This window comes from Mastigoproctus giganteus, chromosome 1 (assembly GCF_048544385.1).
Source record: "Mastigoproctus giganteus isolate SK-2022 chromosome 1, ASM4854438v1, whole genome shotgun sequence".
Taxonomy (NCBI): Eukaryota; Metazoa; Arthropoda; class Arachnida; order Uropygi; family Thelyphonidae; genus Mastigoproctus; species Mastigoproctus giganteus.
The window spans coordinates 135,598,731-135,625,223 of NC_143575.1; the positions used below are offsets into that span (position 1 = coordinate 135,598,731).

The 26,493-nt window shown below is 38.3% G+C and overlaps 1 protein-coding gene across 2 annotated transcripts in view; it reads right to left on the reverse strand.

Annotated features, from left to right (window-relative positions):
* Col4a1 (Collagen type IV alpha 1) overlaps positions 1-26,493 on the reverse strand; it is a 1,206,096-nt gene that overhangs the window by 480,678 nt on the left and 698,925 nt on the right. For both annotated transcript variants that reach the window (XM_090374514.1, XM_090374509.1), the window contains exon 21: positions 25,917-26,032. In XM_090374514.1, the coding sequence (XP_090230640.1) occupies positions 25,917-26,032 (116 nt within the window). The remainder of the gene's footprint in view (positions 1-25,916; positions 26,033-26,493) is intronic.

Here is a 26,493-nt window from a genome sequence, read left to right on the forward strand (position 1 = left end):
CATATCATGCCAGTTACTAAAAAGGGTGACAAATCTCTCCCACCCAATTATTGTCCCATTGCAATTACTTCTACTCTTTCTAAAGTAATGGAGAAATCAATTAACCGCCAACTCTTAAACTACCTAGAAACCTTCCGTCTGATCAATATGTATGCCAGTATGGATTCTGTAAGTGTCGATCCACTGGTGATATTCTGGCTTATGTTACTCATTTAGGGACTAATTCAATGGAAAATTTTGGCGAAACACAAGCAGTTGCTCTTTACATCTCAAAGACTTTTGATCATGTTTGGCATAAAGGTCTTCTAAACAAGCTTCCATCTTATGGTTTGCCAACTGTTTTTTGTAACTGTTTTCTCTCTGATCGCCCACTGAGGTGAGGGTAGATGGCTCTCTGTCTTCTATCTTCTGCACTAATGCTGGTTCCCCCCAAGGTTCAGTTCTTTTCCCCTTTCTTTTCCTCTTGGATATTAATGAACTTCTTCCATTGACTGGAAATCCTATCCACAGTTTTTCTGATGACAACACATCGCATTCCACTTTCCATTTTGAGAAACCTTGTCCAGCTCAATCAGCTTCAACTTCTCAAATATCAAGTATCAATTCCTTAAATGCCGATTTCCAGTTAATTCTCCAGTGGGGCATAGACAACTTAGTTGATTTCAATCCTTCTAAAACTCAGTCTTGTCTTATATCCCGCAAAAAGGATTCTTCTGCTCCTATGCTTGTCTTTGGTGACACTCCGATATCTAGGCAAAATGATATATCTCTTTTTGGGATTAACCTTACTTCTAATCTCTCTCTTGGCACAAGCATATTACAATTATTGCTTCCTGTGCATCTAAAAAACTTTGTTTTCTCTTTTGCTCAGCATTACTTTTCTTCCAAACAGCTGTTCACTCTGTACAAATCACAAATCCACCCTACTACGGAATATTGTTCCCACATCTGTGGCAGTGTCCCCAAAACCTCTCTCAGGCGCCTAGATTTCATTCAGAAGAAGATAGTTATGTTAATTAATGACTCCTCTCTTACAGAGTCTCTCCACTTGCTGTCTCATAGACATACTGTTTCTGCTGCATGCCTTTTCTACAGATACTTCCATGGGCACTGTTCTTCTATATTGGTTTCTATAATTCCCGCTCTCTCTCTCTCTCTTTCAAAACAGTCCGAACATGTCTGACTTTGGCTGAGGTCGAGGGTTTCCTTTGTTGACGTGCCTTTCTGCCGCTCTTGGAATAGAGAAGTTTTTTCTGATTTATTTTCTGCTTTATTAGTTTAAATTGACATATTAACTTATTTCTAGAGTAGCTTTATATTCCTATTTACAGTACTTAAAGTTAAAATAACTTAGATAGAGATTTTGTAGGTATTACTTAGTATCGGAAAGGGTATCAAATCCACGTGTTTACCGTTCATAAACGGCCGCCATTGTTACGTGAAAATTAATCAGTAAAATCTATTAATCTTGTCGAACTTCATTGGCAACTAAATTGTAATTTTAACTATACATATAACCACTTAGGTTACGGAACATAAATAATTAGTAAAAATAAATAATTAATACATAACTTGATACAGAAGTTATATAAAGGGATTTCGTAGATAACACTCGTTACTGAAGCGCGATACAGCATATCCGGAATTCGATAGCATTAGCTTTGTATAGTATAGTGCATAATATAATATTGTCAATTAATCAGTACATCTATTAATCTTGTTAAACTTCATTGTCAATTAAATTGTACTTTTAACTATATATATATAACGACTTAGAGTACAAACGTAACAAATAATTAATACATACTTGATACGGAAGTTATATAAAGGGAACTCGTAGATAACACTCGATACCGAAAAATAAATATAGCGTTATAACTGTGTTAAGATACAAGTTTAAGGTTTTAATTTTGTTCTGAAATTGTAATTTTATTGACATTTAAATCGAAATCATGACTCTGACCAGAGCAGCAAAGCAAAAGGCTCAAGCTAATGGGAGTGCTGTGACTCAGGGGAGAACTGAGGGGGGGGGTTGCCCCCTGAATCACGGCCTTTTAAGATGCACTGTTTGCTTGATGTTTGCGGAGCAATCGGGTACGGGACATGATACTGCCATGGGGGATGTCTTTGTGTGTGCACGATGCAAGGAGTGCAAGGAAATTAGGCGACAACTCGGCGTTGTTATGGGCCTATATGAGACCTTGAAGGACAGGGTGGATGCCCTCGAAGGAAATAAATTGAGGGGCCCATCAAGCTCTCAGCTGCCCACATCAACACCAGAGCTTGGACTTGGTCATCTTGCAACACAGAGGCAGCCCCCAAGGCAGAATGCGCTGGTCCAACAGGAACTAGTAGTTGTTGGTGACTCAATTGTCAGGGAAACGGGGAACATGCTTTGTAAAAAGGATAGGTGGAACAGGACCAGGGTATGTCTGCCAGGGGCAAAGGTTGATGACGTAGTAGAGCAGATATCATCTTTTAAGGGCACAAAAGGTGACATAGTTGTACACGTTGGCACTAATGATATTAAGAGTAGGAGACCAGCGGAATTACTTAACAAGTACAGGTCACTGTTGAAAAAAAGCCGTGAAGTAGGGTTGAATTTGAAAGTGTCTGCAATTCTGCCCAGACACGATAGGAGGGAGTATATGATGAGAGCCTTGTCGATCAATTCGGCCCTGGAAAGATTGTGCAAGGCTGAAGGGGTAGAATTTTTTTCAGCCTGGACTGTACTTGTTAACAGGAGAGATTGCTTCTACAGGGATGGGATACACTTAAATAGAAAGGGTGCAAGAATATTTGCTGATGCTATCGAGGCAGTGTTAGGTGGGTCGGAAAACTGCTAGCTTGGGGGGAGACAAAGACTAATGGATTAACAGTAGCCACTGGCAGAGGTGAAAGAGATTCTTGCACTGCTTCTATTGGAATGAGCAGAAGCCTGAAAAACAAGATGCAGGATATTTCAGAGACTGCTGGAAGTCATTGCGGTACAAGTAAACACATGGGTTGTGTTAGGGTAGCTAAGAATAGAAACAGGTGCATGTATACTTGCGTGTACACTAATGCTAGGAGTTTAGTAAATAAATTTGATGAATTTGAGGTATTACTCAAAACATCAAAGGCAGATATTGTTGGGATATCAGAGACGTGGTGTCACACAGATATAAGGAATGCAGAACTGGAATTTGGGGAGTACAACGTCTACAGAAAGGATAGACAGGATAGGAAGGGAGGAGGGGTTATGCTATTAGTTAAAAAACACATAAAATCCAAGGAAGTGAAGCCAGTTGACATCGCTGGACAGTGCAGTGTTGAGTCAGTTTGGTGTGACATAAGCATAGGTAAATCAAAATTGAGAGTAGGAGTGTGCTATAGGCCTAATGACTCTGATGAGTATAATAAGATACTGTACAGGGAAATAGAATGGGCCAGTAAATCAGAGAGTCTTATAATGGGGGATTTTAATTTCCCAGATATTGACTGGAATTTGTGGGTTGGTCACTCACACACTAGCAAGGCTTTTGTGGATTTATTGGATGATTGTTTTCTACACCAGCATGTTCGGGAGGCAACTAGAGGGAGTAATACTCTTGATCTGATTATCAGTAGTGATTCTTCATGCATTAGGAATCTGCAGATAAATGAACCACTGGGTGGCAGTGATCACAGTGTGCTGAAGTGGGATTTACTCAAGGAGGTAACTACCATCAGAGATAAAGGGAAGGGTTTTTGCTTTTGTAAAGGCGACTATGATGGTCTGAGACAGTATTTAAATTCTATACAGTGGGACCAACTGATGATGTTACCAACAGCAAATTCAAAATGGGAAGCATTCAAGGAACTAATCTTGGAAGCTACCAGGCTTTACATACCAACCAAGAAATATTGTTCAAGGTTCAGGCCTAAATGGTTGTCAGATGAACTAATGAGACATATGGCAGAGAAGAAAAATGCATGGGATACATACAAATTAATGGGTAACATGGAAGCCTATGATAGATATAAGTTGGTCTGTAACCAAGTCACAAAGGAGATTAGGCAGGCAAAGGCAGATTATGAGAAATCCTTGGCAAAGGATGCAAAGAAAAACAGAAAAGAGTTCTTTACCTATTTAAACTCAAGAAGGAAAGGGATGAATCAGATTGGTCCACTGGATGTTGATGGTTCAACAGTTGAGGATCCAGCTCAGGTGGCTAACAATCTAAACGAGTATTTTGCATCTACATTCACACATGAGGAGTTATTCAGGAAGGGGAATGTCGTAGGTGAAGTAAACATTGGCAGTGAGCTAGATGATTTTCTAATAACTGAGAGGAAAGTGGAGGAGAAATTGTTGAGGATAAACATAAAAAAGGCACCCGGGGTGGATGGGATCTATCCAGTTATATTAAAGGAGGCAGCAAAGGAAGTAAGCAAACCCCTAGCCATAATTATGAGAGCTTCTTTGGACTCAGGGGAGGTACCCATGGACTGGAGATGTGCAAATGTAACCCCAATTCACAAAGGAGGATCCAAGGCTGACACAAGTAATTATAGACCTGTTAGTTTAACTTCGGTTCCAGGAAAATTAATGGAGGCACTGGTTAAAGAAGCACTGCAGGATCATCTGGACAAGAATTCAGTTATAGCTCAGACACAGCATGGGTTTGTTAAGGGCAGGTCTTGTCTGACCAATTTGATTGGATACTATGATGTAGTCACAAAAGAACTGGATGCAGGGAATAACTTTGATATTATATATTTGGATCTTAGAAAGGCTTTTGATACTGTTGCGCATGGAAGACTGCTGCACAAATTGGAGAAGTGTGGCATTCGAGGCAAATTGCTGCTATGGATAAAGGGATGGTTGAGTGGCAGAAGACAGAGAGTGGTAATCAATGGACACTGCTCAACGTGGACTAATGTTATTAGTGGAGTTCCTCAGGGTTCAGTGTTGGGTCCGTTGTTGTTTTCTGTATTTATAAATGATATTGATGATGGTGTATCAGGCTTAATGTCCAAGTTTGCAGACGATACAAAGGTTGGCAGGGTTGTTAAGGACACTACTGATACTATGCTGCTGCAACAGGATCTGGAAAGGTTGAGCAGATGGGCTGAGAGGTGGCAAATGAAGTTTAACATTGACAAATGTAAAGTACTACATATGGGAAACAGTAACCCCAGATCAACGTATCAACTCTGTGGTACTACGCTGACAGTGGTAGAGAATGAAAAGGACCTGGGGGTAATTGTGCAGGCAGATATGAAGTTCTCTGAGCAGTGCAGACGAGCTGCAAGAGTAGCTCATGGTGTCTTGTCAATGATATACAGGAATTTTTCTAGCAGGGACAGGGATGTGATTATTCCCTTGTATAAGGCATTGGTCAGGCCACACCTTGAGTACTGTATACAGGTCTGGAGGCCTCATTTCAAGAAGGATGTAGAGCTGCTGGAACGAGTACAGAGAAGGGCAACAAGATTAGTGAATGGAACAAAGGGTTGCTCTTACGAAGAAAGGCTTAAGTTTTGCAAATTACAGAGCCTGGAGACTAGGCATCGCCGAGGTGATCTGATAGAGGTGTACAAGGCTTTGAATGGCTTGAGCATGCTCAATGCCGATGGGATTCTTCCTCTTGCTCAGAATAATCACCTGAGAGGGCATAAATTCAAATTGAGGAAGGACGGATGTCGGATAGATGTGCGGAAATTCGCCTTTAGCCAGCGGGCAGTTGGTTTGTGGAATAGACTTCCATCGCTTGTTGTTGAAGTTGATAGCCTAAACAAATTTAAGGCTCAGCTGGACAGGTATTTCGAACGAATTGAGGGGTGAAATGGGAGTAGTGGTTGTTTTTTTTTTTTTTTGGCTGATGCTGAATAAGCTTGCTTTCTTGCATCATATGCCTCTACTAATGCTAATGCTAATGTGCCGCCACCAGCCAACATCCATTTACTGTCCAACTTCAAACTCACAGAACCAACTTTTGATCTTCCTCATTTATTCATTCAACTGCTGTTTTCTGGAAGAACCTTCCTTCATAGGCATTTCATGAAAAATACAGTCTACAGAAGTTCAAGTCTAATATCAACAAATATCTTCTTTCGTTTTCTCAACCCCCAACCCAAGCACGATAATAAGTACTATAGTTTCCAATATCTCTCGTGTTTGAAGTTTTCATAAAAAAAAAAAAAAAAACAACATCTGGCACACTTGTGCTACCACATGGAGAATGACTTGATAAATCCACGACAGCCATAGCCACATCTTTAACATGAGAGGAGTCCACTAGTTTTCGACCTCTACCTGGTTGAATACGAAGTTGCCCTGTTGCTTCAAATTTCGCAATCATTTTGCAGACAGCACAAACAGTCATAGGTCCACGCCTTATGCGCTTCTGACGCCGTAATTCTCTGTTAGCCGAAGCTGCGTTGTTGCTGTTCTTATAGTACAGCTTCACTAATAGTGCCTTTTCCTGCAACATTGTTGGCATTGCTGCTGTAGTGCAGACAAACATCTACTGTGTGATTTTGAACAGACTGCTTTGCTTTTATACAGTACAGTAGAGCTGAGTAGTGGCACTGTGGCAATAACTTACAATTATGCAAATAATTTAAGTTACTTGCATAATCATAACTAAGATAGTTACACGCCGTACAGTTACACAGCACTGTACAGTGACAAATTTTGTAACTAATTTTTTTTCCCAATAAATAGCAAGCACATTCTTTATTGTACCTGTTGTCGAAATTTCTCTTTAGTATGAGCCTTAGAACTCGCGCCAGAGCCCTCTACATAGGGATATTTTAATTTTAACAACCCTGTAGATGCTGCCCGATTTTCAAATAATATCTACCATTATTATTATTATTTTTTTAGGATGATGAAAAAGTCATATCATCAAGGCCGATAATTTTATAAAATATGAGAACTGCACGGTTTTACGTTTTGGAAATGTTGCATAATGACAGTCCATCATGTGGTGCCAACAAGAACTGTTTGAATCAAAAACAGGTGGTAGTGTCTAAAAAATTAATCTGGGGGGGGGGGGGGGGGTAGATTGTGACTGTGCCAAATTGCAGAAATATTTGCAAACTATAAGGTAAAAGAATAATTTGTATCTCAAGAAAAGAGAATGATGGGGGAGGTAGCTGAAAGAAACTTGCCACTAAGACACCTGACCTCATTTTAAATTCTAATCCGCAGTCAAGGTCTTTTATGATGGTTAAAGAGCAAAAGGAGAACAGAAATACTTTTAGACTTTCCATCTAATTTAATGAGCTTTTGCAATCATTGCTCTTAGTGGATAATTAATACAGCAGTTAATTTATTTCAAGTAGTTTTAATGTTTTGTGAAATAAATTCCAGTCATTTTTTTTCCTACCCTTCTTGTACACCTTTTTGATGTTGGGGGGGGGGGGGGGGTTGACAATGGGTTAGCAGTTAGGCAATGGAGGTAATACAATCACTGAACTTGACAAACATGAAGCTTGAGAAACGTAAATTCCAACTTGGCGGGGAATGAAAGTGACCAATGCTGAGGGAAGGGACACCTAAGGCTATCCATTCGATGGGAAGCAGACAATGTAGAAAACAGGCACTGTGTGTCAAGATGGATCTATGTCCATGTCAACACACACTGCCAGAGTTCGAACCATGTAGGCGGTAATACACAGTTGAATTTATTAACTATTATAACTACTTAGATTTCACAAATGTAAAGTTTGAACTTAATACATATAACCACTTAGATTTTACAAACATAACATTATAACTTAAACTTGATAGGAGATATAGAATTCATATAACAATTCGGTATGAGATAAAACTCGATTCTGAAATATATATATATATATATATATATATAATGTTATTACTGCATTGGGATATAAACTTAGTGTAATATTTTTAACTGTATTGAAATTGAATCGAAATCGTATCTCAGACCAGAGAAACAAAACAAAAGACCCAATGTAGTGGAAGTGTTTCGGCTTTTGGTTTGGTCTGCTTTCAGTTTTTATGGCACATGATCAGCTAAGGCCAAATCCAATGATAAAATATGTTGCTATATCAATCTTCATAGATTGATAAAAACAAGACAATTTAGACCAAGATAAAATCAAGTAAAAAATAAATATAGATAGTGTGTAACAAAAACATGTATATATCTGTACAAAGCTTTATAATTTTTAAAAAGTTAAAAATTGTGGACATATCATCTTTGTTAGTTAAAATCTGACTGAATGTATATGGCTCAGTCAGATGGTTAAAAGCATTAAAACACAAACAGTGTGCATTTAAAAATCTTGGACAGTTAATAACGACATGTTTCAATGTTAAAATGGTGTTACAATGATTCCACATAGGAAAGTCATCAGTCCTCAGCAGAAAAGCATGCATCAGATGACTGTGTCCCAAGTGGAGCTGAGCTAGAACAACTTCCTCTTTATGGTCCCTGCATGGGCTAGACGGCCAAAGTTCGATAAAAGACTTTATCTTGTATAACTTATTTTCAGTCTGCCCAGGCAAAAAAGTGTTGCTATTTGGAAACTAGTTTCTTTCATATTACTTGCTGTAGTCTCTATAGAAACATTACAAACAAGAATTATATTGGGTCACTGATTTGGCTGTCAAGTCCATCAAATTATTTTCCATGATCCTAATGTGACTGGATCCAGCAGAAGTGAATATAAAATTCCAATTCAGAAATTAAATGTATCCTCTGCTATACCTAGGAAAGGGAGTTTTTTTTTTTTTTTTTTTTATGTAAACCCGAAATACGAGAGGTATTAAAACATATAGTACTTAGTACCGTGCTTGGGTTGGGGGTTAAGAAGATGAAAGAAGATATTTGTTGACACTGGACTTGAACAACTGTATACTGTAATTTTCAGGAAATACGAATGAAGAAAGAAGGAATGAAGTTGTTCCAGAAAACGGCTGCTGAATGAATAAATGAGGAAGATGAAAAGTTGGACAGTAAATGGATGTTGGCTGGTGGCGGCACGTGTTCGGACTGTTTTGAAAGAGAGAGCAGGAATTATAGAAGCCAATTCAGAAGAACAATGCCCGTAGAAGTATCTGTAGAAGAGGCATGCAGCAGAGAGAGTATGTCTATGAGACACTGATTGGAGAGACTCTGTTAGAGATGAATCATTAATTAACCTAACTGCCCTCTTCTGAATGGAATCAAGAAGCCTGAGAGAGGTTTTGGGGGCCCCACCCCAGATGTGGGAACAATATTCCATGGCAGGGCAGATTTGCTATTTATACAGAGTGAGAAGCTATTTGGAAGAAAAGTAACGCCGTGAGTGAAAGAGAAAACCATTTTTTTAAAAGCAGAGAAAGTAATATTTGTAATGTGCTTGTGCCAAGAGAGATTAGAAGTCAGGGTAATCCCCAAAAGAAATATATCATTTTGCCTAGAAATCGGAGTGTCACTAAAGATAAGCATAGGAGCAGAAGAATCCTTTTTGCAAGATATAAGACAACACTGAGTTTTAGAAGGGTTGAAATCAACTAAGTTGTCTTTGCCCCACTGGAGAATTACCTGAAGATCGGCATTTAAGGAATTGGTAGCAGATTTTCGAGAAGTTGAAGCTGATTGAGCAGGACAAGGTTTCTCAAAATGGAAAGTGGAATGCAATGTGCTATCGTCAGCAAAACTATGGATAGGATTTCCAGTCAATGGAAGAAGGTCATTAATATACAAGAGGAAAAGAGTGGAGAAAAGAACTGAATCTTGGGGGACACCGGCATTAGTGGAGAAGTTAGAAGACAGAGAGCCATCTACCATCACCCTCAGTGAGCGATCAGAGAGAAAACTGGATAACCAATTACTAAAAACAGTTGGCAAATCATAAGATGGAAGCTTGTTTAGAAGACCTTTAAGCCACACACGATTGAAAGCCTTAGAGATGTCAAGAGCAACTACTTGTGTTTCACCGAACCTTTCCATTGATTTAGTCCATAAATGGGTAACATAAGCCAGAATATCACCAGTGGATCGACACTGATGGAATCCATGCTGGTGATCGTTGATCAGATGGAAGGTTTCCAGGTAGTTTAAGAGTTGCTGGTTAATTGATTTCTCAGTAATTGCAATGGGACGATAATTGGATGGAAGAGATTTGTCACCTTTTTTTAGAAACTGGCTGGATATGAGCAAATTTCCAAGCAGAAGGAAAAACACCTTTGGAATAAGAAAGTGAAAAAAGCGGCAAAGAATAGGAGTAAGTTCAGGAGCACAGGTTTTGGGAACAAGTGGAGAAATACAATCGGGACCTGGAGCTTTCTTAGCATCAAGATTCATCAAAATCCTTTTGATGGAAGACCACAGAAGGCATTGAATGGAGCGTGATGGGAATGGTGGGAGGTGTGTTATACAAGATCATTAATATATGAGTTGGAAGAAAAATGGGATGCTAACAGGTCAGCTTTATCCTTGGCTGAAGTGACAACAGAACCATCTGGTTCTGACAGAGGTGGGAGCAGAGATGGGCAAAAGTTGCAAACAATAGCTTTGGCAAGAAACCAAAATGCTCGGCTACCATTAGGGCAAGAAGATAGTTTTCTATTCTTAGCCTGTTCAAATTCTAGTTTGGACTGATTAATAACTGCTTTGCAGTTGTTGCGAGTTTTGGTGTTAGCAGAAAATGAAACTGAAGAATTAGAAACAAGCCAATTACAATATGCAACATTCTTCTCTTGAATAGCCTTAGCACATTTATTGGAAAACCAAGGTTTAGATAAAGGAAGAGATTTTAAAGTGGAGTGTGGGATAAAGGATTCCATTCCTGCAAGAATAATTTCACTGACACGATCTGAGCAAATGTTGACATCAGAAGTTTTGAAAGAGTAATCCGTCCAAGGAAAAGAAGAAAATAAGTCTCGCAGGTCATCGCATTTTGCATTCTTGTAATGCCAAAAAACATGAGGTTGGGAATAGGCATGAGATAAAGGTTCCATTGGAGAAGAGACAATCACCAAGTTGTGATCTCAAGTGCCTAAAGGACCTCTCACTTCTACCGCGTACTTAGAAGAGTTGTTTGTGAGAAAAAGATCAAGCATATTGGCTGTATGATTAGAATAGTTCGGTATTCTTGTAGGTAAATGAACAATCTGTGCAAGTTCATTAGTAATTGCAAAAGCCTCAGCATCTCGACCAGCTGGGTCGGTGTGACTAGAAAACGGAAGCCAGCTGGAGTTGTGAACATTAAAATCACCAAGGAAAATTACCACACTGTTAGGAATGTTGGACTGGAGAAAGTCAAGCTGCAAAGAGAGGAAGTCAGAGCTCCAAGTGATTAGTGGAGTTGGGAGAACGGTAGAGACAACAGATGAATTTGATACAATGAGGTAGAAATATTTTAAGCCAGAAAAGATCAAAGAGAGGAGATTCCAAATTGCCAAGTCTCTGACAGTCAATATCAGAAAGGACATATGCACAAGTACCATCTTTGAGGCGAAAGGAATCTTACAGCGAATAATTTGGGTTTGGTTTTTAATGGCGCATTGGCAGCTATGGCCATAATGCGCGAAATCAAAAAAATAAAACTAATACAAAAATAATGGTCAGCCTTAGAACACGCTACCGTGTCAAAAAGGTAAAAATGATACTGTGGTTAAAGGTTATATAAAACGTATAAAATATAAACTTAAATCTTTGTGTATAAATTGATCGAGTGTAAAAAATTAAAAACGTCAGACATGTTGTCTCTGTCACCTAAAATCTGACTGAGTGTAAATGGTTCAGCCAGATTATTAAAAGTTCTAAGAAAAGATTGTCTAAAGACAGGACATTCAATAAAAAAGTGTGAAAAACAGTTAAAATGACGTTACACGTCTCACACATAGGTGGGCCATCCGCCCTCAGCAAAAAGGAGTGTGTTAGATGGCTATGACCTATGCGGAGCCGAGCAAGAACAACTTCCTCTTTTCAGACCCTGCGTAGACTGGACTGCCATTGCATAATTACAGGCTTAATACGCTGTAGTTTATTCGCGGTCTGTCCGTGCCAAGAGCCTTGCCATTGGGAGTATAATTTACATCATATTATGAATAATTTGGGCATCTGAGATGAGCAGTAGTTGAACCAACTGATAACTGAGATTCTCTCAGAAAAAGTACATGGGGTTTGGCAGACTGCAAGAGGCGCCTCCGTAGCCAGGTGGGAAGGAGCAGCAGTGCGTAGCACACGCTTCTTGATTAGACCGGGGTTCGAGCCCGTCACCACCAAATACGGAGGATGCGGAAAGGTCATTCAGGGAATGACCACCGCATATCCCCGAGCAATATGGCCTTAGTTGCTAATGCTCCTAAAAACCAAATAACAACAACAACAGCAGACTGCAAGTGGAAATTGACATTGTTGAGATTAGAATTGAGACCACGTATATTTGTGAAATGAATTAGGAGGTGCTTGGGAGGTTTAGATCTTTTCGTAGATAAGCTTGCTCTATTAGTTTGACAATTCATGGTGTATTCAATACTAAGAAAAAGTTGGTGAGACATGCTATATGAAGTAATGAAATCTTTTGATATGGCATACACATGGTAAGAATATACCCAGATCCTTAACATAACGTGGCCTCAACAATGCTTCCCGCATACACACTACTCGGAGTCCCTCCAGTCACTATCTGGCAGAGTAGAGGTAGCAAGATTATACAATAGCTGATCCGGAAGCCTCCTAGAGAGTTACCAATAGGTTTGGTCCAGTGTACTAATTACCAGCCGGCCTGCGAACACTGTTTTAGAGCTGTACCCTTGAAAGGTAAGGAATATTGGATCTCGCCACGACATTCATCATAACTTCAAAAGTCATCAATCGTACTGCATGATGGAAGAGATAGGAAAGGGTTGACCGGAACTTAGCTCTAGAGACTAAACATGGGTTCCACCACTTCAAGCCTCCAATAAGCAAAGTGGTGGTATTGCACCAGTTGATGAGAGTCATCTACCACCTAGTACTACCTGGTAACATAGAGGGGCAGTATTCCTTTATGTAGCGTGGGCGGCATAACTCGACCCCTGCTTACGTTGGTTAACACCTGGGTTGTCACCTACCATGTACTTGTGCATGGAGGTTATACCCAGAATTACTAACAGTTCCACCATCATGAAGGTGCAAGCAGAGTATTTGGCTGTCACAGACCGTCCGGACTTGAGTGTCACCTGAATATCAGTTCCATCAGCGTTTTAGACTCCCAGGTAGTAAGTACAGCTTGTCTGGAATATCTGAGACAACCTCAAGGACCTAAGTGCTGTGGCTCAGAAGATGGGGGGGGGGGAGAGTGTCCTCAGAATCACCAATCTTTTGAAATGTACTGTTTGTTTGATGTTTGTGGAGCTAACATAAATGGAACATGGTATTGCCAAGGGGGACTGTCTTTGTGTGTGCTCAATGTAAGGAGTGTGAGGAAGTTAGAGGCCTTCTCAGTGTTGTAATAGGCCTTTAAGAGAACATGAAGAACAGGGTAGATGCCCTCAGAGGATTTAGTACAGAAGAGCCTCAGTTATCCAGAATAATTGATGTCAAACCTCTTCCGGATAGCCAAATTTTATAGATGATCAAACCGGAAAATTTTTAGGATAATTTCTAGTAAGATTAAATAAATTTATATTCATGATTAAATTAAATAAAATTAATTTAATAAAAAAATATATATAAACCAATCTCCGAAAACAGAAACATCCATCCAGGCATTTTTATGATTTTTATACAAAACAGGAAAATTTGAAAGCTTTCTCTCGGTTTTTTTAACTTACCGATAACGAGCACGGACAATCTGTGCATCCCAGTGGCATTTGCACAGGTAGCAATTGTAATTCGCTCTTATCCCATCTTAAAACTTGGTGCAGGCATTTCTCTTTTAGTAGCTAGGGTTTTTCTCAATAATGCTTTCCATAATAAGCACGTCTCACCAACATTATAAACGTTTTCTTTCTCATAATTTGCTAAAACTGAAGCAAACTTAAGGGTGCCACTGCCAATTCGTCTGCAGAAAGTTTCTCGCTTTGAGTATCTAGTTCACATATACCTTGTATCAATTTAAAGGTTTTCAGCCAACCTATGCTTAACTTAAAATCTTCATTACCTATTCATTTTCAATTAAAATATCCATAATAGACAAAAATTCTGTTACAGCATTGGAAATTTTATTGCTGTCGTAAATTGTTGAAGTCCCCACATTAAACTCTTTGGAGAGATTTCCTAAATGTTCACCTTTTCTAATTCTATTAATAATTTCTATTTTTTGTTGCAATGTTAAAACTACATGTTTTCTTTTCGTTTACATTTTACCGAAATAAATTGAGAAAAATAATAAATCGCAGTTTCAGGCTGATATTGTTCTTACTGAATCTGGAGCTAAGCTAATCTGAAATTTATTCATCGTTTCCAAGAAAATCCAGTAGCTTCTGTGATATTTTTCTAAAGCACATTTCTGAAGTTCACATAGAATTCTAGAGGTCATAACCATAAAACAGTAAAAAGAATTTGCAGATTTTGGTTTGTACAATCTGTTATAAACTCGCTCTTTCACTTATTATAATCAAAATTCAATTTGCAAACGTGATCAGTATAACCGGAGCTTATTGTACTACCGTTAATAAATAAGAAAAAGAAGAGAGATCAGCCTTTCAAATTATTCTGGATAACCGACATTCTACTGTTTTAGTATTAGTAATGGCACATGGTGCAAGGAAGCCTACGGCTTATGCTGCACCAGCCAAAAAAAAAAATAAATAAATAAAAAAATAAGAAAATAAATAAATATATAAATAAAAAAATAAAATAAAATTATAATAATAAAATAAAATAACAAAAATACATAAAATAAAAAATAATAATAATAATCATAAAAATTAATAAGAAAAAAGGAAATGGACAATCTATGCATTTCCCTCCTCCTCCCTAAATTATCTAGCTGACCTTTGAATTTCCCCAGACTGTCAGCCTCTACCACCCATATAGGTAACTTATTCCAGTAATTTATAGCTCGCTGGCTAAAATAACGTTCCTGCTATCCAGTCTAAACAACTCCCCCCCCCCCGTAACTTGAAATTATGACCCCTAGTTCTAGAATCATTTATAACCCAGAATCAACACATTTTTCGTGATTAAATTCATCAATTAAATTAAATCAATTTAGATCAATTAAATTCATGATTTTAATTGGAATTTCAAGTTTAATTTTGATACGTAAGTAGTTACCATATAATTATATACGCATGTAATACAGAATATTTTATATGTACAAATATTTGAATATTAAATATTTTGACCGACATTTGTGCATCTTTTCACTACCGTTTATTATTGATTAGGAAATATCCTATGGCACCGACCGCAACTCACAAATACATATGTTACCTTATGGGAATGCGGCGCTCGCTTAGCACGGATTCACTTAGCGCTCTGTTTTTCCGGAACACATTATCAGCGTAAAGCGGGGCTCACCTGAACGTTATTCTGGGGTTGCTGTGCCCCAGGTGCAACACCTTCCACTTTTCTGGATTAAAGCATAGCTGCCATTTTTCTGACCATCTCTGAAGTCTATCTAGGTCATTCTGAAGAAGCTCTACTTGACTGGAATCATTAACTACTTTACCAATCTTTATGTCATCTGCAAATTTAGATGTCACGTCCTCTATTCCTCCATCAATGTCATTTATAAAAATCAAAAACAACAATGGTCCTAATGCTGATCCTTGGGGAACCCCACTTTTTACATCAACCCAATCTGTGGGATAACCATTTATCACAACCCTTTGCCCTGAAGCTACCCTACTATCGATCTAAGGATTTTCCCTGTGATTTCAACCTGTTCCAGCTTATAAAGTAACCAGACATGTGGGACTGAGTTTGACTTTCCTGAAATTCAAATAAACAACGTTGAAATTATATCCTAAGTCAAGCTCTTGAGTGAGTGACCCTGTCAAAATAATTAAACAGATTAGTTAAACACGATTTTCCCTTTAGAAAACCATACTCAGTGTCCTTCAGAATTCTACTTCTATCTAAATGAGCCTGAATTCCACCCTTGACATTAGCTCCATGATTTTCCCTGCTACTGAAGTTAGACTAACTGGCTGGTAATTTCCCATTTCACTCTTAGAACCACCCTTATGTGTTAGGATACATTGGCACTTTTCCAATTCAATGGAATCACTTCCGAATCTCGTGATGCCCTTATAATTTATCACTAGAGGAGATTTGATTGAGGTGTTTAAGGCTCTGAGAGGCATCAGTAAAATGAATGAGGACAAAATTTTCAAGATTATAAATGATGCTAGAACTAGGGGACATAAATTCAGGTTACGGGGGGAAATGTTTAGATTGGACTGCAGGAAGTTTTATTTTAGCCAGCGAGTTATAAATTACTGGAATAAGTTGCCTTCATGGGTGGTAGAGGCCGACAGTTTGGGGAAATTCAAAGGTCATTTGGATAGTACTTTCGGGTAAGGGAAGCGCATAAAGGATGATAGGTTTAATTTCCTTTTTTTTTTTTTTTTTATTAATTATTATTATTTAGTTATTTATTTTATTTTATTTTTTTATTATTATTATTTTTTTGGCTGGTGCAGCATAAGCCATAGGCTTTCTTGCACCATGCGGCCGTTACTAATACTAATACTAATACTAATTAGCCTCAATGGTTCAATGCACTCACTTGCTGCCTCCCTTAAGATTATAGGGTAAATGCTATCAGCCACAGGAGCCTTACTGGCCTGTAGACTCATAAGTTTTATCATTAAATAAACATGTGAAATTTCAACATCATTAATTACATTTTTTTCAACTTCACTCCCATAATTTCTCATTGATGAAAGGGTTTTCTTCTGAAAATATTGATGCAAAGTAACCGTTGAGTTCATCTTCAACTTCAGCTGGGGTATCTAATACTATCCCATTACATAAAGGTCCAATCTGGTTTGTTCTTCTCTTCTTTGAATTTATATATGTAAATATGTAAATTTCTCATAATCTGCCTTTGCCAGCTTAACCTTTTCAGTCCATTATTACAGATCAATTTGTAGCTGTTATAGGCTTCAGTACTTTTCATTGCTATGTAACTTTTCCATGCCTTCTTTATCTGCTCAAGTAATTTGGCAACTTCGTTATTCATCCAACTAGGAATCCTCCTTGTGGAGTGTTTTTTTAATGGTATATAAGCACTCAGGGTTCTGTGATTAATGTTTTAAAGGTATACCATAATTCAACTATATTCACTCTCTGTGAGATATCTACCCAGTTAATAGATGCCATAGGCGTCTCCTTAGCCAGGTGGGAAGGAGCAGCAGTGCATAGCACACGCTTCTTGATTAGACCGGGGTTCGAGCCCGTCACCACCAAATACGGAGGATGCGGGAAGGTCAGGGAATGACCACCGCATATCCCGGAGCAATATGGCCTTAGTTGCTAATGCTCCTAAAAAAAAAAAAAAAAACCAAATAACAACAACAATAGAGGCCATGCAGCACCTTAAGGCATCATAATTTACTTTCCTGAAATTATAACCCATTCCTTTGCCTTTAACTACTGCTACCTCTCTCTACATTGTCCACCATAGAACTCTGTGATCACTTCCTGCTACTGGTTCCTGTACTGTCAGCCCTATTATGTCATCTGGTTCATGGGTGATGATGAGATCTAGAGTATTCTTTTCCTTAGTACTTTCCCTGACATGCTGATACAAATAATCATCTAGTTGATTTAAAAATTTTGTTCCCCATTTGGAGTTTTCTTCCCATTTGCTCCAATCAATTAGAGGCAAATTGAAATCATTCATAATAAGACATTCATGCTTACTTGCCCATTCCATTTTCATGTAGAGGCTCTCATCATAATCTTCACAATCACCTGGCCTGTAGATTACTCCCACTCTCATTATACCTTTGCTTCCAACTATTTCACACCATACAGATTCTACACTAGCATGCAAAACGTCTGTATCCGGGAAAGCTTTCGTCACACTCAGGCAACTTTTGATAAGAAGCATGACCCCTCACTGCACCTTCTATCTTCCCTGTCCTTCCTAAATACATTATACATACCATATTGAAACTCATCTGGGGGTGGCACCACGTTTCTGTAAGATCTATTATGTCAGCATTACTTGTCCTAACCAGCAGTTCAAATTCACTCATTTTATTGACGACATTTTTACATTAGTGTAGAAACAATTAAGACTGTGTTCTTGTACAGTTAACTACTCTGACACACTACTTAAAGTTATTTAAGCTGGCATTTGTGGCCCACTGAAACACTTTTGCCCTCAGAACATCTTGCTACTACATTCAGTTGCAGTAACAAACAAACAAATACTCTTGAGGTATGTGCAAGGGTTAATTTGACCAATACTATCAGATAAATGTGTATCTATATTACCCTTGTCACCCCAAACTAGCAGGTTCCCTGAACCTTTAAGGTATCCTCAATAATACTCGCAAAAACCTTTGCACCACCTTTGTTTAAATGTATCCCATCTCTACAAAACAATTTAAATTGAAGGGGGGGCCTCATCAAGCTCTCAACAATCCACATCAATGCAGAGCTTGCATTTCTTCATCAGGCAAACCAATGGTAATCCAAAAGGCAGAAAGAACTGGTTCCACAAGAGCTAGTTGTTGTCAGGGAAACAGGGAATATATTGTGCAAAGAGGACAGGTGGAACAGGACCAGGTTCAGTCTGCCAGGGGCAAAAGTTAATGAGGTTGTAGAGCAGATATCATCTTTTAAGGGCACAAAAGGTGACATTCTTGTACACATTGGCACTAATGATGTTGTTGTTTGTTTTTTGGTTTTTTAGGAGCATTAGCAACTAAGGCCATATTGCTCCGGGATGTGTGGTGGTCATTTCCTGACCTTTCCGCATCCTCCGTATTTGGTGGTGACAGGCTCGAACCCCGGTCTAATCAAGAAGCGTGTACTATGCACTGCTGCTCCTTCCCACCTGGCTACGGAGGCGCCTGGCACTAATGACATTAAGAGTAGGAGAATGGCGGAATTAATTACCAAGTACGGGTCAATGTTGAAAAAAGCCGGATACGATAGGAGGGAGTATATGATGAGAGCCTTGTCAATCAATTCAGCCCTGGAGAGACTGTGCAAGGCTCATGAAGTAGAATTTATCACAGTATGATCCGTGCTTGATAACAGGTGAGACTGCTCATACAGGAATGGGATACACTTAAATATAAACGGTGCAAGAATGGTGCCACCTAAGGCAGCGTTAGGTGGGTCGGAAAACTGTAAATCGGGGGATATACAGACTAATAGATTAACAGTAACCGCTGGCAGAGATGAAAGTTATTATTGCACTGTTTCTATTGGAATGAGCAGCAGCCTGGAAAACAAGGTGATGAGAATTTTAAGGACTGGTGGGAGTCATTGCAGAAAAAGTAAATACAAGGGCAGTGTTAGGGTAGCTAAGAATAAGAACAAGTGCATGTATACTTGCAAGTACAACAATGCTAAGAGTATAGGAAATAAATTTGATGAATTCGAGGTGCTGGTCAAAACTTCAAAGGCAGATACTGTAGGGATATCAGAGATGTGGTATCACACAAGTATAAGGAATGGAGAATGAGAATTTGGTGAGTTCAATGTATATAAAAATGATAGACAGGATAGGAAGTGAGGAAGAGTTATGCTGTTAGTTAAGAAACACGTAAATTCTAAGGCAGTGCACCCAGTTGACTTTGGTGGACATTGAATCTTGAGTCAGTTTAGTGTGACACAAATGATGAACTCCATCCACAAGTTTGCCTCTTCACTTAAACTGCAAAGTGACTAGCTCACATCTAATTATTGTAGCTTTTTATTTGTTATATTATTTTTCTATTCTCTAACGGATTAATTATTACTTGTTTTACTGGTAACTTAACTTAATACAATCCTCTTTTGTACATATGCTTTTATTGTTTGAATCTATATCAATGTTTATCGTCCTGTTGGATTTCATATTATTGTTATTATGTTTATTGATCTGATCTCAGATACACTGTTAATGGTTACCTGTTGTGTATCTTGTTATTAATAAAATAAAAAAAATAAATAAAAAATAAATGCTAGGAAAGTAAAAATGAGAGTAAGAGTGTGTTATAGAAGTGGCTTAATGAATCTGATGGGTATACCAAACAATTACACAGAGAAATAGAATGAGCCAGAAATCAGATTGGCTTATATTTGGGGATTTTAACTTCAGAGATATTGACTAGAACTTGTGGGTTGGTCACTCGCACTCTAGAAGAACTTTTGTGGATTAATTGGATGATTGTTTTCTACAGAAGCATATTCCAGAGGCAACCAGAGGAAGTAATACTATTGATCTGATTATCAGTAGTGATTCTTCATGTATTAAGAATCTGCAAAAAAGGAACCACTAGATGATATTGATTACAGTGTATGATAAGGAATTTACTGAAAGACAAAACTATCATCAAGGGTAAAGGGAAGAGCTTTTTCTTTTAAAGGTCACTACAGTTGTCTGAGACAGTTCTATAAATTCTATAGTGGGACCAACTGAGGTTGTTACCAACGGCAAATTTTAAATGGGAAGCATTCAAAGAAATAATCTTGGAAGCTACTAAGCTTTTCATACTAACTAAGAAAACACTAGGAAAATTTTAGGCCTAAAGGGATAGATGAACTAATGAGACTTGTGGCAGAGAAGAAAAATGCATGGGATGCATATAAATTGTCATGCAACACAGAAGCCTAGGGCAGATATAAGCTAGTCTGTAATCAAGTCACAAAGGAGGTTAGGCAAGTGAAGGCAGATAAGAAGAAATCTTTGGAAAATGATGCAAAAAAAAAAAAAAACAACAACAAAGAGTTCTTTACTCATTATTATTAGCCATATGGTGCCAGGAAGCTTGAACCTTATGCTGCACCAGGGTAAAAAAAAAAAAAAAAAAAAAAATTCTGAATTACCCCGAGAGAGAGAGAGAGAAGTAGAAGGAAATCACCAAGAAAAAGAAGAATGATGATATCCAGCTGAGGACCCTATGTGTGCCAAGGCCATACTCACGAGATGTGAGCCCCTGGGGTTAATATCGACTCTAGAAGAAAGGCAATGAATCAAATTGTTAACTTGATATTGATGGTTTGACTGTTGATGATCCTGCTCGGTAGCTGACAAACAATGAGTATTTTGCATCTGCATTCACACATGAGGAGTTACTCAGGGAGAGGAATGCCAGAAGTTTATCATATTCGGGCATGGAGCTAAATGATTTTGTAATAATTGAGAGGAAATTGGAGGAGAAATTGTTGAAGTTGAACGTAAAAAAGGACCTGGGGTGGATGGGATCTATCCAGTTAAATTAAAGGAAGCAGCAAAGGAAGTAAGCAAACCCTTAGCCATAATTATGAGAGCTTCCTTATGGAAGGTTCCCCATGGACAGGAGAAGTGCAAATGTGACCCCAATTCACAAAGCGGATCAAAGAGTGATTGATTGAATACTATAATGTGGTCACAAAGCAACAGGATGCAAAAAATAATTTTGATATCATATACTTGGATTTCACAAAAGCTTTTGTTACTGTTGCACATGGAAGAATACTGTACAAATTAGAGCTGTATAGCATTAAGGGCAAATTACTGCTTTGGATAAAGGGATTGTTGAGTGGGAGAAGACAGAGTGGTAATCAATGAACACTGCTTTTTGTGGACTAATGTTATTTATTAATGATATTGATGAAGCTATATCAGGATTAATGTCCAATTTTGAAGACAATACGAAGGTTGGTAGAGTTATTAATGACAGTATGCTACTCCAACAGGATCTAGAAAAGTTGAGCAGATGGTCTGAGAGGTGGCAGTTGAGTTTTATCATTGACAAATGTAAAGTACTACATACGGGTAGCAGGAACCCCAGAGTAATGTATCAACTGGATGGTACTACACTTAGGGTGGAAGAGAATGGAAAAGACCTGCAGGTAATTGTGCTGTCAGATATTAAGTTTTCTGAGCAGTGCAGAAAGTTTACAAGAGTAGTTAATGGTGTCTTTTCATTGATATACAGGTATTTTTCTAGCAGGAATAAGGAGGTGATTATCCCCTTGTATAAGGCAATGATCAGGCCACACCTTGAGTACTGTATACAGGTTTGGAGGCTCATTTTAAGAAGGATATAGAGCTGCTAGAAGAGAACAGAGAAGGGCAACAAGATTGGTAAATGGAACAAAGGGTTGTTCTGTAAATTGCAGCATCTGCAAGACGATCTGATTGCAGTGTGTAAGATACCTGTGAGATGATCTCATTGAGGTGTATAAGGCCTTGAATGGTTTGAGCAATCTCAGTGCTGATTGGATTCTTCCTATTGCCCAGATTAGTGTCCTGAGGGGACATAAATTCTCAATGAGGAAAGATAGTTGTAGAACAGATGTGCGGAATTTGCCATTTCGATGTATGGAGGTTTGTTCCATATTGGAACAAACCTCCATCTGTTGTTGTGGAAGTTGACATCTTAAATAAATTCAAGGCGGATCTGAACAAACATTTAGAGGGAATGGATGTGTCTGTTTTTTTTTTTGGCTGATGCTACATAAGCTTGCTTTCTTGAATCACATGAGTAATACTACTACTACTACTATGCCATATTAGAGCAGTCAGAAACCTTATTTCAAAGAATTCCTTTTTTTTTTTTTTTTTTTTATCCCCTTTAATTTGTTTCAGAAAGGTCACTCAAAGTATAACTTACTCTAAGACTTTCACTTCAGAAAAACAAGTAATAAAATAAAACAAATAATAAACACCATCTGCCATTAACAATTAAACATAAATATCAATAAATGCAAATGTATTTTTACAGATTGTTCATATCAAGTAAAAATGGAACGAAGTACAATCAATATATTATAAAACATCAATCTTCAGGGTTTATATTCAATTTTTAATATCAGGAAGGTAGTACTGTTTTTTCAGTCCTCTCCCAATTTGAAGTTGCAGGCATTGTCTGTGGCTGTTGGCATTTCCATATATAAAATTTGTTTTCCTGCTGTTACTGATGCAATTAACATTAGCATTAGCATTAGTAGAGGCATATGATGCAAGAAAGCAAGCTTATTCAGCATCAGCCCCAAAAAAAGAAAAAAAAAAAAAAAAAAAAAAAACCACTCCCATTTCACCCCTCCTTTCGTTCAAAATACCTGTCCAGCTGAGCCTTAAATTTATTTAGGCTATCAACATCCACAACAAGGGATGGAAGCCGGTTCCATCAACTAACCAACCACCCACTGGCTAAAGGCAAATTTCTGCACATCTATCCTACATCTGTCTTTCCTCAATTTGAATTTATGCCCTCTCAGGTAATTATTCTGAGCAAGAGGAAGAATCCCATCACCACTGAGCATGCTCAAACCATTCAAGGCTTTATACACCTCTATCAGATCACCCCGCCAGTGCCTAGTCTCCAGACACTGTAATTTGCAAAACTTAAGCCTTTCTTCGTAAGAGCAACCCTTTGTTCCATTCAATAATCTTGTTGCCCTTCTAAGTACTCGTTCCAGCAGCTCTACATCCTTCTTCAAATGAGGCCTCCAGACCTGTATACAGTACTCAAAGTGTGGCCTGACCATTGCCTTATACAAGGGAATAATCACCTCCTTATCCCTGCTAGAAAAATTCCTGTATATCATTGACAAGACACCATGAGCTACTCTTGCAGCCCGTCTGCACTGCTCAGGGAACTTCATATCTGCCTGCACAATTACCTCCAGGTCCTTTTCATTTTCTACCACTGCCAGTCTAGTACCACAGAGTTGATACGTTGCTCTGGGGTTACTGTTTCCCATATGTAGTACTTTACATTTGTCAATGTTAAACTTCATTTGCCACCTCTCAACCCATCTGCTCAATCTTTCCAGATTCTGTTGCAGCAGCAGCATAGTGTCAGTAGCATCCTTAACAACTGCCAAGCTTTGTATCGTCTGCAAACTTGGACATTAAGCTTGATTACCATCATCAATATTATTTATAAATACAGAAAACAACAATGGACCCAACACTGAACCCTGAGGGACTCCACTAATAACATTAGTCCATGATGAGCAGTGTCCATTGATTACCACTCAGTCTTCTCCCCCTGAACCATCCCTTTATCCATAGCAGCAATTTGCCTCCAATGCCACACTGCTCCAATTTATGCAGCAGTCTTCCATGTGCAACAGTATCAAAAGCCTTTCTAAGATCCAAGTATATAATATCAAAGTTATTCCCTGCATCCAGTTCTTTTGTGACTACATCATAGTATCCAATCAAATTGGTCAGGCAAGACTTTCCCTTAACAAAACCATGCTGTATCCAAGCTATAACTAAAGTCTTGTCTAGATTATCCTGCAGTGCTTCTTTAACCAGTGCCTCCATTAATTTTCCTGGAACAGAAGTTAAACTCACAGGTCTATAATTACTTGTGTCAGCCTTTGATCCTCCTTTGTGAATTGAGGTCACATTTGCACATCTCCAGTCTGTGGGTACCTCCCCTGAGTCCAAAGAAGCTCTCATAATTATGGCTAAGGGTTTGCTTACTTCCTTTGCTGCCTCGTTTAATATAACTGGATAGATCCCATCCAGCCCAATTGCCTTTTTTTATGTTTATCTTCAACAATTTCTCCTCTGCTTTCCTCTCAGTTATTACATAATTATCTAGCTCACTGCCAGAGTTTACTTCACCTCTGGCATTCCCCTTCCTGAATAACTCATGTGTGAATGTAGATGCAAAATACTCGTTTAGTTTGTTAGCCACCTGAGCAGGATCATCAACAGTTGAACCATCCATATCCAATGGACCAATCTGATTCATCCCTTTCCTTCTAGAGTTTACATAGGTAAAGAACTCTTAACAATTCGATGTAGACTGTGAAGAAACATCAAATTAGTTTTTAAGATTTTTTATATGAAGTAAAAACAGATGGCACTATAATAGTTGAACCAAAAAAACCAGGAAAACAAATCTTACAATCAGAAAGGCACACATGTCACAATACCTGTGACATTAGTCTGGAAAAAAAAAAAAAAAAAATTTGAACATAAATGTCAATTTAATTTTTCAGATAGTTCCTATGAAATATATACTGATACCAGCATACAATTATTGAGACACACCAGTACGGACAAACAAAAATTTCATAATTGAAAACATTGGTCACAGCAGTCACAAAGTTCAGTTGGAAGAGGACTTTAAAAAAAAAAAAAAAGTCTACTGCGAACCACAGAATATAAAACAGGATAAAACTCCAGATCTTGGGCACTAGTCCATATTTCGACAAACGGACAAGAACAAAACAGTGATTGGCAGGTGCCACTCACTGCTCTCCCCACTCACTGTCCGCCTAGGTTGATATACCTAGGGTGTTTATCCCCCCCCACTTGCCACTGTTTTAAAATCAAGAACTCGTTTTCCAATTTTAAAACAGCAGGTTGGGGGTAATAAACACCCTACTTAAGCTAAGCACCCCCTCCTCGACAACACAAAACAATCAGAAACAAAATGCCATCACAATAATCTCCCAATCACAGTACCCTACTGTACAATCACTCCGTTCTATGACCATGCCCACTGTGCAGAGACAAGTGGTACCCAAATAAAAGATTTTAGCCTAAAACATCAATAAACATTTATTTTGTTTCTTAAGATTGTTTTATGAAATGTAACCAGATGGCAGTAAAATAACTGCACCAGAAGCACAGGGAAAAAAAAAAAATTCTGTAATCAGAAACTCTAATGGTTGTAGTGACTGCAGCATCAAACTGGAAACTAAATTATATGATGCCATAGTCATCACATTGGACCACAGGGAATTAATAACATTTTTAACTGAGTAGACTGATTTGTAAGAAATGGAATTAAAAACATGCTAATGACCAAAGAAAATATTATTTGGAGGAATCTAGCTTACTAGATATTCTTAACTAGTAGTAAAAAAACTTACTTTGTCACCTTTCTGACCAGAAAGTCCAGGTGGTCCTGGATGTCCTGCTTGTCCAGGTAAGCCATCTTTTCCAGGAGCTCCAGGTATTCCAGGAAGTCCAGGTTCTCCTTTCTCTCCTATATTATTTGAAAAATAAAACTTAAATTACAAGTCGAATTCTTCATAATACACCAAGCTTAAACTTCTTGATCTTATGCCACCATTTTCAGAGAAAACACTGCCTTGTGCTATTTTTACCAAGTAAGAAAAAGATGTCATATGATGTGAGCCAAGTCAATTAACAGAGCTACTTTAATTCACACACGATTAAGAACATGGAAGACTTTCATGAAAATCCTGCAACGCTGTCTTGAGTGACTAATTAGAACTCCCCCACCTCCAATGCGCGCGCGCGCGCGCGCACACACACACACACACACACACACACACACACACACACACACACACACACACACACACACACACACACACACACAAGGAAGTAGTCAAAAAGTTATAAGAAAAGACTATAAAAGACAGAGATACAAAACTGTGTTTCTCTATTTTTCAACCTAATCTCCCCATATCTCAACATACT